This window comes from Marmota marmota, unplaced genomic scaffold (assembly GCF_001458135.2).
Source record: "Marmota marmota marmota unplaced genomic scaffold, marMar, whole genome shotgun sequence".
NCBI classification, from domain to species: Eukaryota; Metazoa; Chordata; class Mammalia; order Rodentia; family Sciuridae; genus Marmota; species Marmota marmota.
Window position 1 is genome coordinate 10,821,641 of NW_025999900.1, and position 14,158 is coordinate 10,835,798.

Genomic DNA, 14,158 nt, shown 5'->3' on the forward strand with positions numbered 1-14,158 from the left:
TACCCCCCCCCCCCTCATTTGAGCTATCATTTGCAGACTTGGAATTAGTAAATAAGAATTTAATTTCTTGGGGCTGGGATTGTGGCTCAGTGGTAGAGCGCTTACCTAACATGTGCGGGGCCCTGTGTTCGAGCCTCAGCACCACATAAAAATAAATGAATGGAATAAAGGTATTATGTCCAACTACAGCTAAAAATAAATAAATAAATATTTTTTAAAAGAATTTAATTTCTTAAAGATTCAAAAAGTATTAAAATTTATAGCATCAGTGTGAATTAGATACTCCTTGATTCCCCAATTCATCTCTCACTGATAATTTTAATATGCAACTCTTTTTACTTTCATACCTCTTTGCTGGGCTTCCCAGATTCCCCCTACTTTCAGAATTCTCACTGTCTCTTTAATGATATTATCACTCTTTATAGTTCTTCAGATACAAAGCCTTCTACCAATTAGTTGGTGGTACAGTGGTTTATGAGACTAACACTATCCCTCTCTTCATGGTGTAGCTGCAGAGGAAATTCAGAAATACCAACACATAATGTCAATGTGTGATAATCTTTATGGAATGGAAATATAGGGTATTATGAAGGCATATAAAAGTGATATTTTTGCTGAAAATCTGAAGGATAAATTGGAATTAGTTGAAGAGAGTAAGAGTAAATATGCTAAGCAGAGGAAACAATATCATATTTGAAAGCCTGGTGATAAGAGAGAAATGGATTTATTAAGGAACTAAAGTATGTCTGGGTAGAGCAGAAAATAAGGAAGGAAATGATGGAAACAAGTTACAAAGCTAGACACTGGTTATCTCAAACCATGTTAAAATTTTAGATTTTCACCTGAGGGCAGTTGTGTTTAAAAGATCTCTATGAATTCAGAATGGTGATTCCATTACTAATCACTTGTTAAGAGACTGTGGAAGTTATTCAGGATAGAGAGAATGATAGTTTAAACTATGGTGGTAGAGCAATGATGAAAAGAAGTGGATTAATTTAAGAATTTTCTGAGAGCTAAGCATGGTGGCAACTCAAGAGGCTGGAGTTCAAAGCCACAAGTTCAAGGCCAATCTCAGCATCTTAGCAAGACCCTCAGTGGGCTTAGCTGTATCAAAAAATAAAAAGGACTAGGAATGTAGCTCAATGGTAAAATACCTCTGGGTTCAGTCCCCACTACTAAAAAATAAAAGAATTTTCTTGAGTTGGTGATTCGATGAAGAATAAGAAATGAGAAAAAAATTACTACCAGATTTTGACTTGAGTAGTTGGATGGATATAAACACATACTGAGGTAGGAACACTAGAGTAAAATGAGGTTTGGAAATAAAGATGAGCTCAGTTTTACACAGAACAAGATGTTGCACAGACTTTCAAATAGAGAAGACCAGTAAAGAGTTAGATTCATGATTGTAGCCTGGGGAACAAAGTTTCGACTACAGATATAGATGTGAGAGTCATTAGATATACATATAGTAGATGCTTTAAGGAGTAAATGTGATCACCCAAGGGAACCAAATTAGAATGACAGTAGAAGAAAGCTTAGGATAGAATCCTCAGATTTTTCCCAAACTTTGAGGATCAAGTAGGCTAAAGAGATTGATAAGGAGACAGTAGGCCCCGGTCCATCCTGCCACTGGAAGACACCCTCCGGAGCCCAGCCTCTGGCATGGGACTACCCCTTTCAACCAGCAGACAACTGCAGGAGCTCAGGCCAGGACCAGATCTGCCCTCACCGACTTGCCAGGACCCAGGTCCAGGATGCACACTGCAAGAAAGGAAGACACATAGACAACATGAAAAAACAAGGGAGGAAAGTGCCCCAAACAAACCAGGATACTACAATAACAGAACCCAGGGACAGTAGTTCAGAAGGTTCATAATTAAAATGATCTATGAATTAAAGAATAACCTAAATGAGCAAATACAGGTAAAAAGTGATCACTCCAACAAGAAGATAAGAGCACAAATACAGGTAGCAAAGGATTATTTCAAGAAAGAGATAGAGACTCTGAAAAAATGACAATAATCAGAAATCCTTGAAATGAAGGATACAGTAAATCAAATAAAAATCTCAATAGAAAGCATAACCAACAGACTAGATCACTTAAAAGAAAGAACGTCAGATAATGAAGACAAAGTTTACAATCTGGAAATTAAAGTTGATCACACAGTGAAGACAGTAAGAAACCACGAACAGAACATCCAAGAATTATGGGACAGCATCAAAAGACCAAATCTAAGAGTTATTGAGATAGAGGAAGGCACAGAGTCTCAAACCAAGGAAATGCACAATCTCTTCAATGAGATAATATCAGAAAATTTCCCAAGCGTGAAGAACAAATTGGAAAACCAAATATAAGAGGCTTACAGGAAACCAAATGTACAAAATTACAACAGATCTACACCAAGGCACATTATAATGAAATTGTCTAGTATACACAATAAGGATAGAATCTTAAAAGCCACAAGAGAGAGAGGAATCAGATCACATATAGGGGAAGACCAATGTGTATCAGCAGATTTTTCAAGCCAGATCCTCAAAGCCAGGAAATCATGGAACAGCATATACCAAGCTCTGAAAGAAAATGGATGCCAACCAAGAATCTTCTATCCAGCAAAACTAAGCCTTAGATTTGATGATGAAGTAAAAACCTTCCACGATAAACAAATATTAAAGAATTTACAGCTAGAAAGCCTGCATTACAGAACATTCTCAGCAAAATATTCCACAAAGAGGATATGAAAAACAAGGATGAAAATCAGCAGAAGGAGGTATGACACTAAAGGAAAATCTAATCAGAGGAGAAACCAAGTCACATTAATACGAAAAATAAACAAAAGTGGCTGCCAATACATGTCTTAATAATAACCCTGAATGTTAATAGCCTAAACTCATCAATCAAAAGACATAGACTAGCAGATTGGATTTAAAAAAAAAGACCCAACAATAAGCTGCCTCCAAGAGACTCATCCTATAGGAAGGAAAAGACATCCACAGACTGAAGGTGAAGAGTTGGAAAAATCATACCACTCACATGGACTGCGGAAGCAAGCAGGGGTTTCCATCCTCATATCAAATAAAGTAGACTTCAAGCTAAAGTTAATCAAAAGTGATAAAGAAGGACACTATATACTGCTCAAGAGAACCATACACCAACAAGACTTGACAATTATATGCCCCAAACAGTGGAGCATCTATGTTTATCAAACAAACTCTTTTCAAGTTCAAGAGTCAAATAGACCACAACACAATAATTTTGGGTGACTTTAACACACCTCTTTCACCACTAGATAGATCTTCCCAAAAAAGCAAAGAAACTGTAGAACTTAATGATACAATCAATAAGTTAGACTTAACTGACATATATAGAATATTTCATCCTTAAATAAGTGAGTACACTTTCTTTTCAGCAGCACATGGATCCTTCTCTAAAATAGATCATATATTATGCCACAAAGCAACTATTAGCAAAATATAAAAAAGTACTACCCTGCATTCTGTCAGATCATAATGAAATGAAGTTATAAATCAATGAAAATAAGAAATAAAAACTACTCCAACACCTGGAGACTAAATAATATGCTACTGAATGAACAATGGGTTGCAGAAGACATCAAGGAGGAGATTAAAAAAAATTTAGAAGTGAATGAGAACACAGATACAACATATCAAAATCTCTGGGACACTATGAAAGCAGTTCTAAGAGGAAAGTTCATTGCATGGAGTTCATTCCTTAAAAGAAGAAAAACAAAAAATGGCTGCCAATACAAGTCATGTCTTAATAATAACCCTGAATGTTAATGCCCTAAACTCATCAATCAAATGACATAGACTAGCAGAATAATAAATAAATGACTTAATCTTACATCTCAAAGCCCTAGAAAAAGAACAACAAATCTACATCAAAAGCAGTAGAAGACAGGAAATAATTAAAATCAGAGCTGAAATGAAATTGAAACAAAAGAAATGATGGGAAAAATTGACAGAACAAAAAATTGGTTCTTTGAAAAAATAAATAAAATTGACAGACTTAGCCATGCTAATGAAGAGAAGGACAGAGAAAACTCAAATTACTACCATCTGTGATTAAAAAAGGAAATATCACAACAGACACTACAGAAATACAGAATATAATTAGAAATTGTTTTGAAAACTTGTACTCCAATAAAATAGAAAATATTGAAGGCATCTACAAATTTCTAGAGTCATATGATTTGCCCAAATGGAATTAGGATCATATACACAGTTTAAACAGATCAATTTCAAGCAGTGAAATAGAAGACACCATCAGAAGCCTACCACCCAAGAAAAGCCCAGGACCAGATGGATACACAGCCAAGTTCTACAAGACCTTTAAAGAAGAACTAATACCAATATTCTTCAATTTATTTCAGGAAATAGAAAAAGAGGCAGCACTTCCAAACTCATTCTATGAGGCCAACATCACCCTGATTCCAAAACCAGGCAAAGATGCATCAAAAAAAGAAAACTCTCTAATGAACATAAATGCAAAATTGTCAATAAAATTCTGGCAAATCGGATATAAAAACATATCAAAAATATAGTGCACCACAATCAAGTGGGATTCATCCCAGAGATACAAGGGTAGTTCAGCATATGGAAATCAATAAATCAATAAATGTAATTCATCACATCAATAAACTTAAAGATAAGAATCATATGATATCTCAGTAGATGCAGAAAAAGCATTTGACATAATACAGCACCTCTAAATGTCCAAAACACTAGAAAAATTAGGGATAACAGGAATATATCTCAACATCATAAAGGCTATCTATGCTAAGCCTCGGGCCAACATCATTGTAATGGAGAAAAATTGAAGGCATTCCCTCTAAAAACTGGAAGAAGACACAGATGCCCTCTTTCACCAGTTCTGTTCAACATAGTTCTTGAAACACTGGCCAGAGCAATTAGATAGATGAAAGAAATTCAAGGGATACAGATAGAAAAAGAAGAAATCAAATTAGCACTGTTTGCTTATGATATGATTCTATACCTAGAAGACTCAAAAAATTCTATCAGCAAACTTGTAGAACTAGTAAATGAATTTACCAAAGTAGCAGGATATAAAACCAGCACCCATAAATCAAAGGCATTTCTTTCTGTATATCAGTGACAAATCCTCAGAAAGAGAAACGAGGAAAACTACCCCATTTACAATAGCCTCAAAAAAAAAATACTTGAGAATCAACTAAAGAGGTGAAAGATCTATACAATGAAAACTACAGAACTCTAAACAACGAAATTAAAGAAGACCTTAGAAAATGGAAAGATCTGGCTTGCTCTTGGATAGGCAGAATTAATATTGTCAAATAGACCATACTACCAAAAACACTGTACAGGTTTAATGCAATTCTGATCAAAATCCCAATGGCATTTCTCATAGAAATAGAAAAAGCAGTCATGAAATTCGTCTGGAAAAGTTAGAGACCCAGAATAGCCAAAGCAATCCTTAGCAGGAGGAGTGAAGCAGGGTAGCATCACTATACCAGACCATAAACTATACTATAGAGCAATAGTAACAAAAACAGCATGGTATTGGCACCAAAACAGACTGGCACACCAATGGTACAGAATAGAGGACACAGAGACTAACCCACAAAATTACAATTATCTTATATTAGGCAAAGGTGCCAAAAACATGTATTGGAGAAAAGATAGCCTCTTCAACAAATGGTGCCGGGTAAACTGGAAATCCATATGCAACCAAATGAAATTAAACCCGTATCTCTCACCATTCACAAAACTCAAAATGGGTCAAGGACCTAGGAAAAAACCAGAGACCCTGTGTCTAATAGACGAAAAAGTAGGCCCTAATCTTCATCATGTGGGATTAGGCCCCAACTTCCTTAATAAGACTCCTTTGGTGCAAGAATTAAAATCAAGAATCAATAAATGGGATGGATTCAAACTAAAAAGTTTCTTCTCAGCAAAAGAAACAATTTGTGAAGTGAATAGAGAGCCTGCATCTTGAGAGCAAATCTTTACCCCTCACACGTCAGATAGAGCACTAATCTCTAGGGTATATAAAGAACTCAAAAAGCTAAGCACCAAGAAAACAAATAACCCAATCAGTAAATGGGCCAAGGCCCTGAACAGACACTTCTCAGAAGATGATATACAATCAGTCAACAAATATATGAAAAAATGTTCATCATTGCTAGCAATTAGAGAAATGCAAATCAAAACTACTCTAAGATGTCATCTCACTCCAGTCAGAATGGCAGCTATTATGAATACAAACAACAGTAAGTGTTGGTGAGGATGTGGGGCAAAGTGTGCACTCCTACACTGCTGGTGGAACTACAAATTGCTGCAGCCGATATGGAAAGCAATATGGAGATTGCTTGGAAAACTGGGTATGGAACCACCATTTGACCCAATCCCTCTCCTCAATCTATACCCAAAGGACTTAAAAACAGCATACTACAGGGACACAGCCACATCAGTGTTTATTGCAGTACAATTCACAATAGCTAAATTATGGAACCAACCCAGATGCCCTTCAGTAGATGCATGGATAAAAAAAAATGTGGCATTTATACACAATGGAATATCACTCAGCTCTAAAAGAGAATAAAATCATAGCATTTGCAGGTAAATGGATGGAGTTGGAGGAGATAATGCTAAGTGAAGTTAGCCGATCCCAAAACACCAAATGCTGAATGTTTTCTCTGATATAGGAGGCTGATTCATAGTGGGGTAAGGAGGGGGAACATGGGAGGAATAGATGAACTCTAGATAGGGCAGAGGGGTGGGAGGGGAAGCGAGGGGGCATGGGGCTAGAAATGATGGTGGAATGTGATGGTCATCATTATTCAAAGTACACGTATGAAGACACGAATATCCTTTGTTTACAACCAGAGATATGAAAAAATGTGCTCTATATGTGTAATATGAATTGTAATGTATTCCGCTGTCATTTATAAATTTTAAAAATTTATAAATTTTTTTAAAACAGATTGATAAGGAACACTGAAAGAAGGAGAGTTTCAATGATCATGTGCCTAGAAGTTAGGTTAAGGTAGTCTTTGGGTTTAGATGTAGTGTTTGATCACTTTAACAGTATAATTTGCAAATAATGGAAGGTATCTAGCTTGGAGAATCTTGAAAGGTAAGTATAGTAATTTATAAGGTTTAGGAATGAGTGAAATGAAGGAATGAGTGAAAGCAGTAGCTGGAGGAGAATGAGTTGGAGAGGGCTAGATTTACTGATCAGTTGTGTTGTGGGGGGCTTTTTGAACATTATTAAATGCTTATGAAAGAATCTGAGAAAGAGTAAAGATGCAACAAAAGCAAGATGAATAGTCAAAGCCTCCAGTAAGGAAGCAGAGGCTTGGATCAAGAATATGATGAAGGACTGAATCTTAGATAAGGAAACATTTCTCTTGCCTTAGAGAGGTTGACTGGTAGTATAACTAGTGATTTCTATTTTCTCTGAAGTAAGTGACAAGGAAAGTATTAAGGAAAATAGGTAGGTTTGAAGAGTGTAGAGAAGGTGTAAAAGTGTAACTGAGGAGAATGGGTGGTGGGTTGGTTAAATGACTAGACAAGTGTGTATGGGCAAAGTTGAAGACTCAAATAAGATGGGTTTTTAGTGTTCTATGAGATTTTCCCCCAGCAGTGTTTGTGATATCCCAGATGGAAACACAAAGATCACTAGTGGAGTTCATCCAGGGTTGGCCTTTTGCTCTGTCATATATTGAAGGCCAAAGGGAATTTAGAATATTGTCAAGAGATTGCTAGAAATTTGGGATTATCAGATATAAACTGAATAGGGAGACAAGTAAAGATAGGCAAGATGCTGATAGGTATTGAGAGAGTTGTGGATCAATGACCTTGATATTCCAGTGGGTACATTAAACAAGTTTAATGAGAGTAAGTTAGAGAGTAAGCTTAAAGGATCAGAGATTTCGAGTATATTGGGAATTCATGCATCAGAACTCATGCCAGGGCCCAGTTGTGATGTCAGGAGTGAAGAGTGCATTGAAGTACACAGGGATGTTCAATTCAGAACCATGGATTCACCTCAGCTTTTGAAATCTCTTGGTTTGACTATAGGTCTTCTTCGTCTTGAAGCAGAATGGGAAAAAAAACCAAAAATATACAAACCACTTTAAGAGCCATGAATGAATAGGAATGAGTTGTCAGAAATTTGGTAGATAGGGGTTGAGTTGTAGGCATAGCTTCAATGGAGCAACAGTTTATGCAAGAAGATAGAAGTAGTAAGTTTTTTATTGGCCTTGCTACAATATTCCTAGTCTTGTATCCAACGTTTCTCCCCTCCATACTTTCTTACACACTTATTGGGTTATCCTTAAAGCTGATTTTGATGATGCCACTCCCTTCTGTAAAATCTTTTTAAAAAATCCTTTTGCTAAGAAAATAAGGTTGAGAGCCCTCACCTGTCATTCAGATCCTTTTATAAATCTGGCTTACCCCAGTGTGTCTTTCCAGCTTTGTCATCTCTTAACCTGATCTTCACTGCAACCAAATAATAATCAGCCCCTAGCCCCTGTAAACACTGCAGTTTCCTTTTCTTTCTTGTGTCACTTGGTTCATACTCTTTCTGTGGCCTAATGCTTCTCCCACATTGCTGCATATCCAGTGCCTTCTTGTAGGAGGTCTCAGATCAGATTACAGCTCTTTCATGCAGAACTTCTGTACTCCTTTAGTTCAGTATGGAAGTCATTTCTTCTTTTTGTGGGCTTTAATAGTAACCTATTTATTTTCTTAAGAAATAGCACTTACATTTTCTTTTTGTAAATGTTTATATGTCTTATCTTCCTAGACTATAAACTCTAAGGACAAGATTTGTGTCTGATTTTCTCTGAATCCCTTTAGTATTTTACATAGTATAAACATGTAATAAGTGAATAAACTTTTAAAGTGCTTTAGAGTTCATTGTGTTTGTTTTATGTTTGTCCTATAATTTATTAGTAAATAATCATATTTGTCAATAAGTGATCACTTAATTAAGAGTTAAAAGTTTGACCTTTTAACTTTATCATTAAAAATTTTTAAAGTGTGTATATTATGCTTATATTTGCAGCCCCATGCAATCATTCGTCATACCATTAGATCTACAAACAGGAATGCCAGAGCTGAACGGACAGCTTCAGAAATAAATTGTATGTGTTTGGTATACATTTTCCATTGGTGGTTTTGGAGGGTTGAGCTGGGTATTCTTGTATTTTTCATGCATTCATAAAATCTCAATTTTATTAATTGAAACTACATACTTTAACATATCACAATTCCTCTAAAATATATGTTGTTTTTCTGCCTTTGGTGAAATTGTGTTCATTTACAATTTTTAAAGTTTTTATTTTCTAATTTTGAAGATAATCATGCCCATTGCAGGAAATTTACAAGAAGAAAAAATACAAAATTAACATTGCATATAATCACATCACCCAGAGCGAAACCATAATTAATGTTTTGCCAGCTTTTCTTCACATTTCTCCATGTATACATTGTATATACATTACATGTTTTGTATATGTATACTTTATATTACATATAAGCCTGAATTTATACTACACATAAAATTTTGCTTAATATAAAAGTATTTTCCATACATTAACCCAACCTTTATGGCTATTATATCTAATGGTTACATAACATTTTATTACTTGATTTATTGTAGTTAGTTCCCTCTTGTTGGGCATTGGTGGTGTTTTCAATTTTTTTTAGTCAGATTAACCTGAAGAGGAATCTTTTCTAAAAAATACTTAAAAGGAAAGATTGATTTTTGTATTTAATAAGTTAATCACTGATAGATTAAATATTTTGTATCAGAGTTTTTCATTTTAACTGCATTTAGAACAACAAATTGGAGAGAAATTTTTAGATATGAATTTATTGACTTAAATGTGTACTTGTTTCCAAAAATTTAAAGTAGGTTAAGATATAAAATAAGACATATAACTATGGAATTGTAATCTATAATGGATAAAGACAATTCATTAAATATATGGTCTAATTAGAATTAATACAGAGGAGTATTTGTTTGTTTATGTCTGAGTTTTTTTGAACACAAATATTTCTAGCTTTTTAGATGTGGGTTTAGGAATCAAGGTCATGGGAACATTAGAATTCCCTTCCCGTATCATTTGTTTTAATCAGGACTTTTTATAGTTGAGCCAGTACTTTCAAGACTTGTCTTGGTTAGTGCCCAGATTGCTTTCTTATGTTATACAATCTGAGGTGAGCCCTGTGGACTTCAGATACATACCCAGTAGAAAAGTGGCAAACTTGATATTCCTTTATAAAGCATTATTTATTTTATGCAGCTATATAATATTTCATTAATGTAATCTAACTTATTTTGTAGTCTTTGGGTTTTGTATCATATTTAGTTAGGCCTTCTTAATTCCAGGGTTACAAAAGAATTTTCCTATGGTTTCTTCTTTTAGCTTCATTTTTAAAAAATATTTAAATCTTTGGTATATAGTATTTGGTTGAAGGCATAGTTTAGATTTAACTTTATTCTTTCTCTCACTCATTTGTCTCAGTGCTATTTATTAAAAATTTCAATATTTCTCCTCATGTATTCAACATATTATCTTTATTATAAACTAAATTTTCAAACATATAATAGGACTGTTAGGACTTTTCCTGGAAATACTATTCTGTCGCATAAATATATCTATTTATGTGCCAGCATCATACTTGGGATAAATCTCTTGATGCTATTCCTCCTCGTACTCCCTGCCCCTCCCCACCACACCATATCATGCACATACACACACCCCTTGTTGCTGTTGTCTTTTATTATGATATTTGGCTATTTTTTTTTACACATAAACTAAAGAATCAACTAATCTAGTTTAAAGCATCAGTATATTTTCTGATATCTTATTAAATGTTTGTATTAACTTTGGGAAAATTGACATCTTCATAATATTGTCTTCATGAAAATAGGCTTTTTTTCAGAGATAAGTTGAAGCTATTTCTAGACGAGTGTCTAGAGACCTAATATCCTCAGAGTAAGCTCTGTGTCTTTCAGACTAGACAGAAGGTAGAGTCGAGGTCATTTTATTGATAATTTGTTTGTAAATTTTTACAGGTTGTATTCTGTTTCTAGCAGAAATGCTCTATAAGTTTGCTTTTGCTTATTTGATAAGTATTATACATACCTAGTTAGTTCTAATCTGTTTTTATTTCAATTTTGTAAATTGAACTGTGTAATGTATGTGGAGTAAAATGTTCATATCTTAAGTATACTACATGGTGAAATTTTAAATATGTTAATACCCCCATGTAACTGCCACCCAGCTGAAAAGCATTATCTGAATCTCAAAAGGGTCTTTCATGCTCCTTTACAGTCATTACCTTTCTGTTCTATACTCCCCCAATCCCTATATCCAGGCTAATCGGTATTCCAATCTCTGTTACCATAGGTTGCTTTTTAACTGATCTTGACCACCAAACAACTGGACTCACATGATGTGTACCTTTTTGTGCTTAGTTTCTTTTGTTCAACATAATGTCTATAGGAATCATGTATGTATAGCAGTAGTTTATTGTTTTCACTGTAGAATAATATTCATTGTATGATTATACCACAATTTATCCATTCTTCTGTTGATTGGCATTTGGTTTGTTTATAGTTTTGGACTATTACTACTACTATAAACATTCTTTGTAGTGTATAAATAATTATTATGCACCTAGCCTAATCAGTCTAAAACCACAAGGGACAAATGTATAATACAACAGAGTCAGGTTTATTGACTCCTATAATAGGGAGAATAAAGAAAGTACTTTCTCAGTCTGGACCAGAAATTAGCCAAATTATCTAATTTTAAGAATTTGTCGTTTAAAAAGTCAATCCATGGTTGAATCCAACTATATAGGGAATTGATCACAAGGCATTGGCACCAAAGGAAGATGGGAGGAAAGTGATCACATACAAACTCCACAGTGGCTTTAAAATGTATGGTTTTAGCTGATTCGTGAATAAATTTCAGCCAAGTGTTGGACTCATACCATGAACTAAGGCTAAAAAGAGTGATATTAATATAGACTCTACAGGTATCAAGTGTAAGAGTAACAAGTGTCTGACAACAATTCAAAACCTTCAATTATTGAAAGGAAGGACATGTGGCTAACAAAAGAAGTTATATATGGTAGTGTACAGATTCAACATGTGAGAGTCAGTGACTCCAGTGCTCTTGTTCATGGTCCTGGGCCAGATGCTCCACTCAATGTAGTCATCAGCTTGAAACAGCAATCTTGCATGGAAGCTGTCTTCTTTTTGTTTGCTTCTGAAGGACTCTTTGTCATTTCCAGTTTGAGGTGTCCTATGGGACAGTTTTTCAGTGATCTAAGATGGGTGTATTTCTCTATAATTGAGAACTGTAAATATAGAGATCAACACCCAGTTTTACCACTGTGTTCATTACTTAAAACATCTGGCTAGATTCTACGTACTAAGGTTGGAAGGCAGTTTTCCAGAACAGCTCTGAATTTTAAATCATATAAAGTTTGTCTCAGAGAAAATCCTTCTTGGCTATGTTTGATTTAAACTGTGTATGCTGAATGACATCCAGCTATTATCCTATAATAAATGCAGAAAAAAAGTCAGAATCAGGATTCTCAAATGTATTGGATACTGAGGTTTTGGTTATTGAGTTAATGGGTTCCAGGGGAATTGACCTCACTGTAATTCACAAAGGAAAAATAAGGAAAAATTTAGGCTGAGAAAGTCTGAGAATTTTGGAAAGTTTATCTAACTTAAATTTGAAAATTCCATGGGTCCTTTTTATGTTACTCATGGAGTGAGAGTGAGAAAATCATAAGGTGTACTGTCTTACAAATCTCTCTAGATAACTGTAGTGACTGAGTGTTTCCAACCCTAGAGAGAGATATTTCCTAGGTAGGAAGCACACTAAACAGTGTCTTTTATTTTGTTTTTGCCAATCTTAAAGTTGAGGCTTTTTGTTTTTTCAATTTATTTTTTAGTTGTAGTTGGACACAATACCTTTATTTTGTTTGTTTATTTTTGTTTGGTGCTGAGAATCAAACCCAGGGCCTCGCACATGCTTAGGCGGGTGCTTTACCACTGAGCCAAAACCTCAGCCCAAAATTTAGGCTTTTGGACAAGCTTTATCCGTCCTAAAAATAGGATATGATTATCAAATAAAATTTTTGTTTACTGAAAAAACTGTGAAAAATTACCTCAAGTATAATACACTGATATATTCTATGTCACCACTTTATAAACTGCAGGTTATAACCCAATCCATGATAGCAATTCAGATTTTTTAAAAACAAATCCACTTTTATTTATTTACTTTTCATTGGTTTAAATCCTTGAAGAGTACAGCTTTACATTGATTCTGTGCAGTGGCCTGAGTAGGAAACTTGATTGGGAACATGACACAAATCATGCCATGTTTCTGTGGACACAAGTTACCTTCCCCCAGATTAACCTGGTTTTGTTCAATTTACTTTCAGGAATCACTGGGTCATTTATTGCTTTGAATACATAAGTTTATCTCTTGTCCAGCCAGTATCGGTTTCATCCTGGGCATATAGCTAGCAAAAATGGCCTCGCATCACAGCCTCCCAGACACAGGTGACTTTCAGAAGTCCTGTTCCCAGTACACCTTCTCAGGCTATAAGATGGCAGAGGAGCCAGATTTTTTTAAGTATATATGTATATGTAAGGTACTACAGTTGAAATTTTTATGATTTTTGTTTGTTTCTTAATAATTTGACTGCGATCCATTTAATGCATTTTTTGTGTGTTGATTCTACTTGGAGTTCAGTTTCTTAGATCTATGGGTTGAAATTTTTTATGAATTTGGAAGATATTTGGCTACTCTTCAAAATTTCTACCCAAATCTCTCATCTACTTCCAGGACTCTAGCTGCATAGTTAATTCACTTGTTTCATAAGGCACCAAGGCTTGTTCTCTCTCTCTGCCCCTCATATCTGCACATAAGGGGGATTTCTTTGTTCTCTGTAATTTCTGTTGCCTTGACTTCAAGGTCATTGATCTTTTCCTCTGTAGTGTTCAGTCCACTGTTAAGTTCCTCTGGTGAGTTTTTTTCCAGATGTGATATTTTTCAAATCCAGACTTGAGTCATACACACACATACAATGCATGTACATATATACATATATA

General features: G+C 34.8%; 1 protein-coding gene across 1 annotated transcript in view; it reads left to right on the forward strand.

Annotated features, from left to right (window-relative positions):
• The window catches only part of Map4k5 (mitogen-activated protein kinase kinase kinase kinase 5), a 106,367-nt gene that overhangs the window by 57,870 nt on the left and 34,339 nt on the right, over positions 1 to 14,158 (forward strand). Inside the window, exon 14 of the mRNA XM_015487254.2 lies at positions 9,074 to 9,152. Coding sequence (XP_015342740.1) covers positions 9,074 to 9,152 — 79 coding nt within the window. The remainder of the gene's footprint in view (positions 1 to 9,073; positions 9,153 to 14,158) is intronic.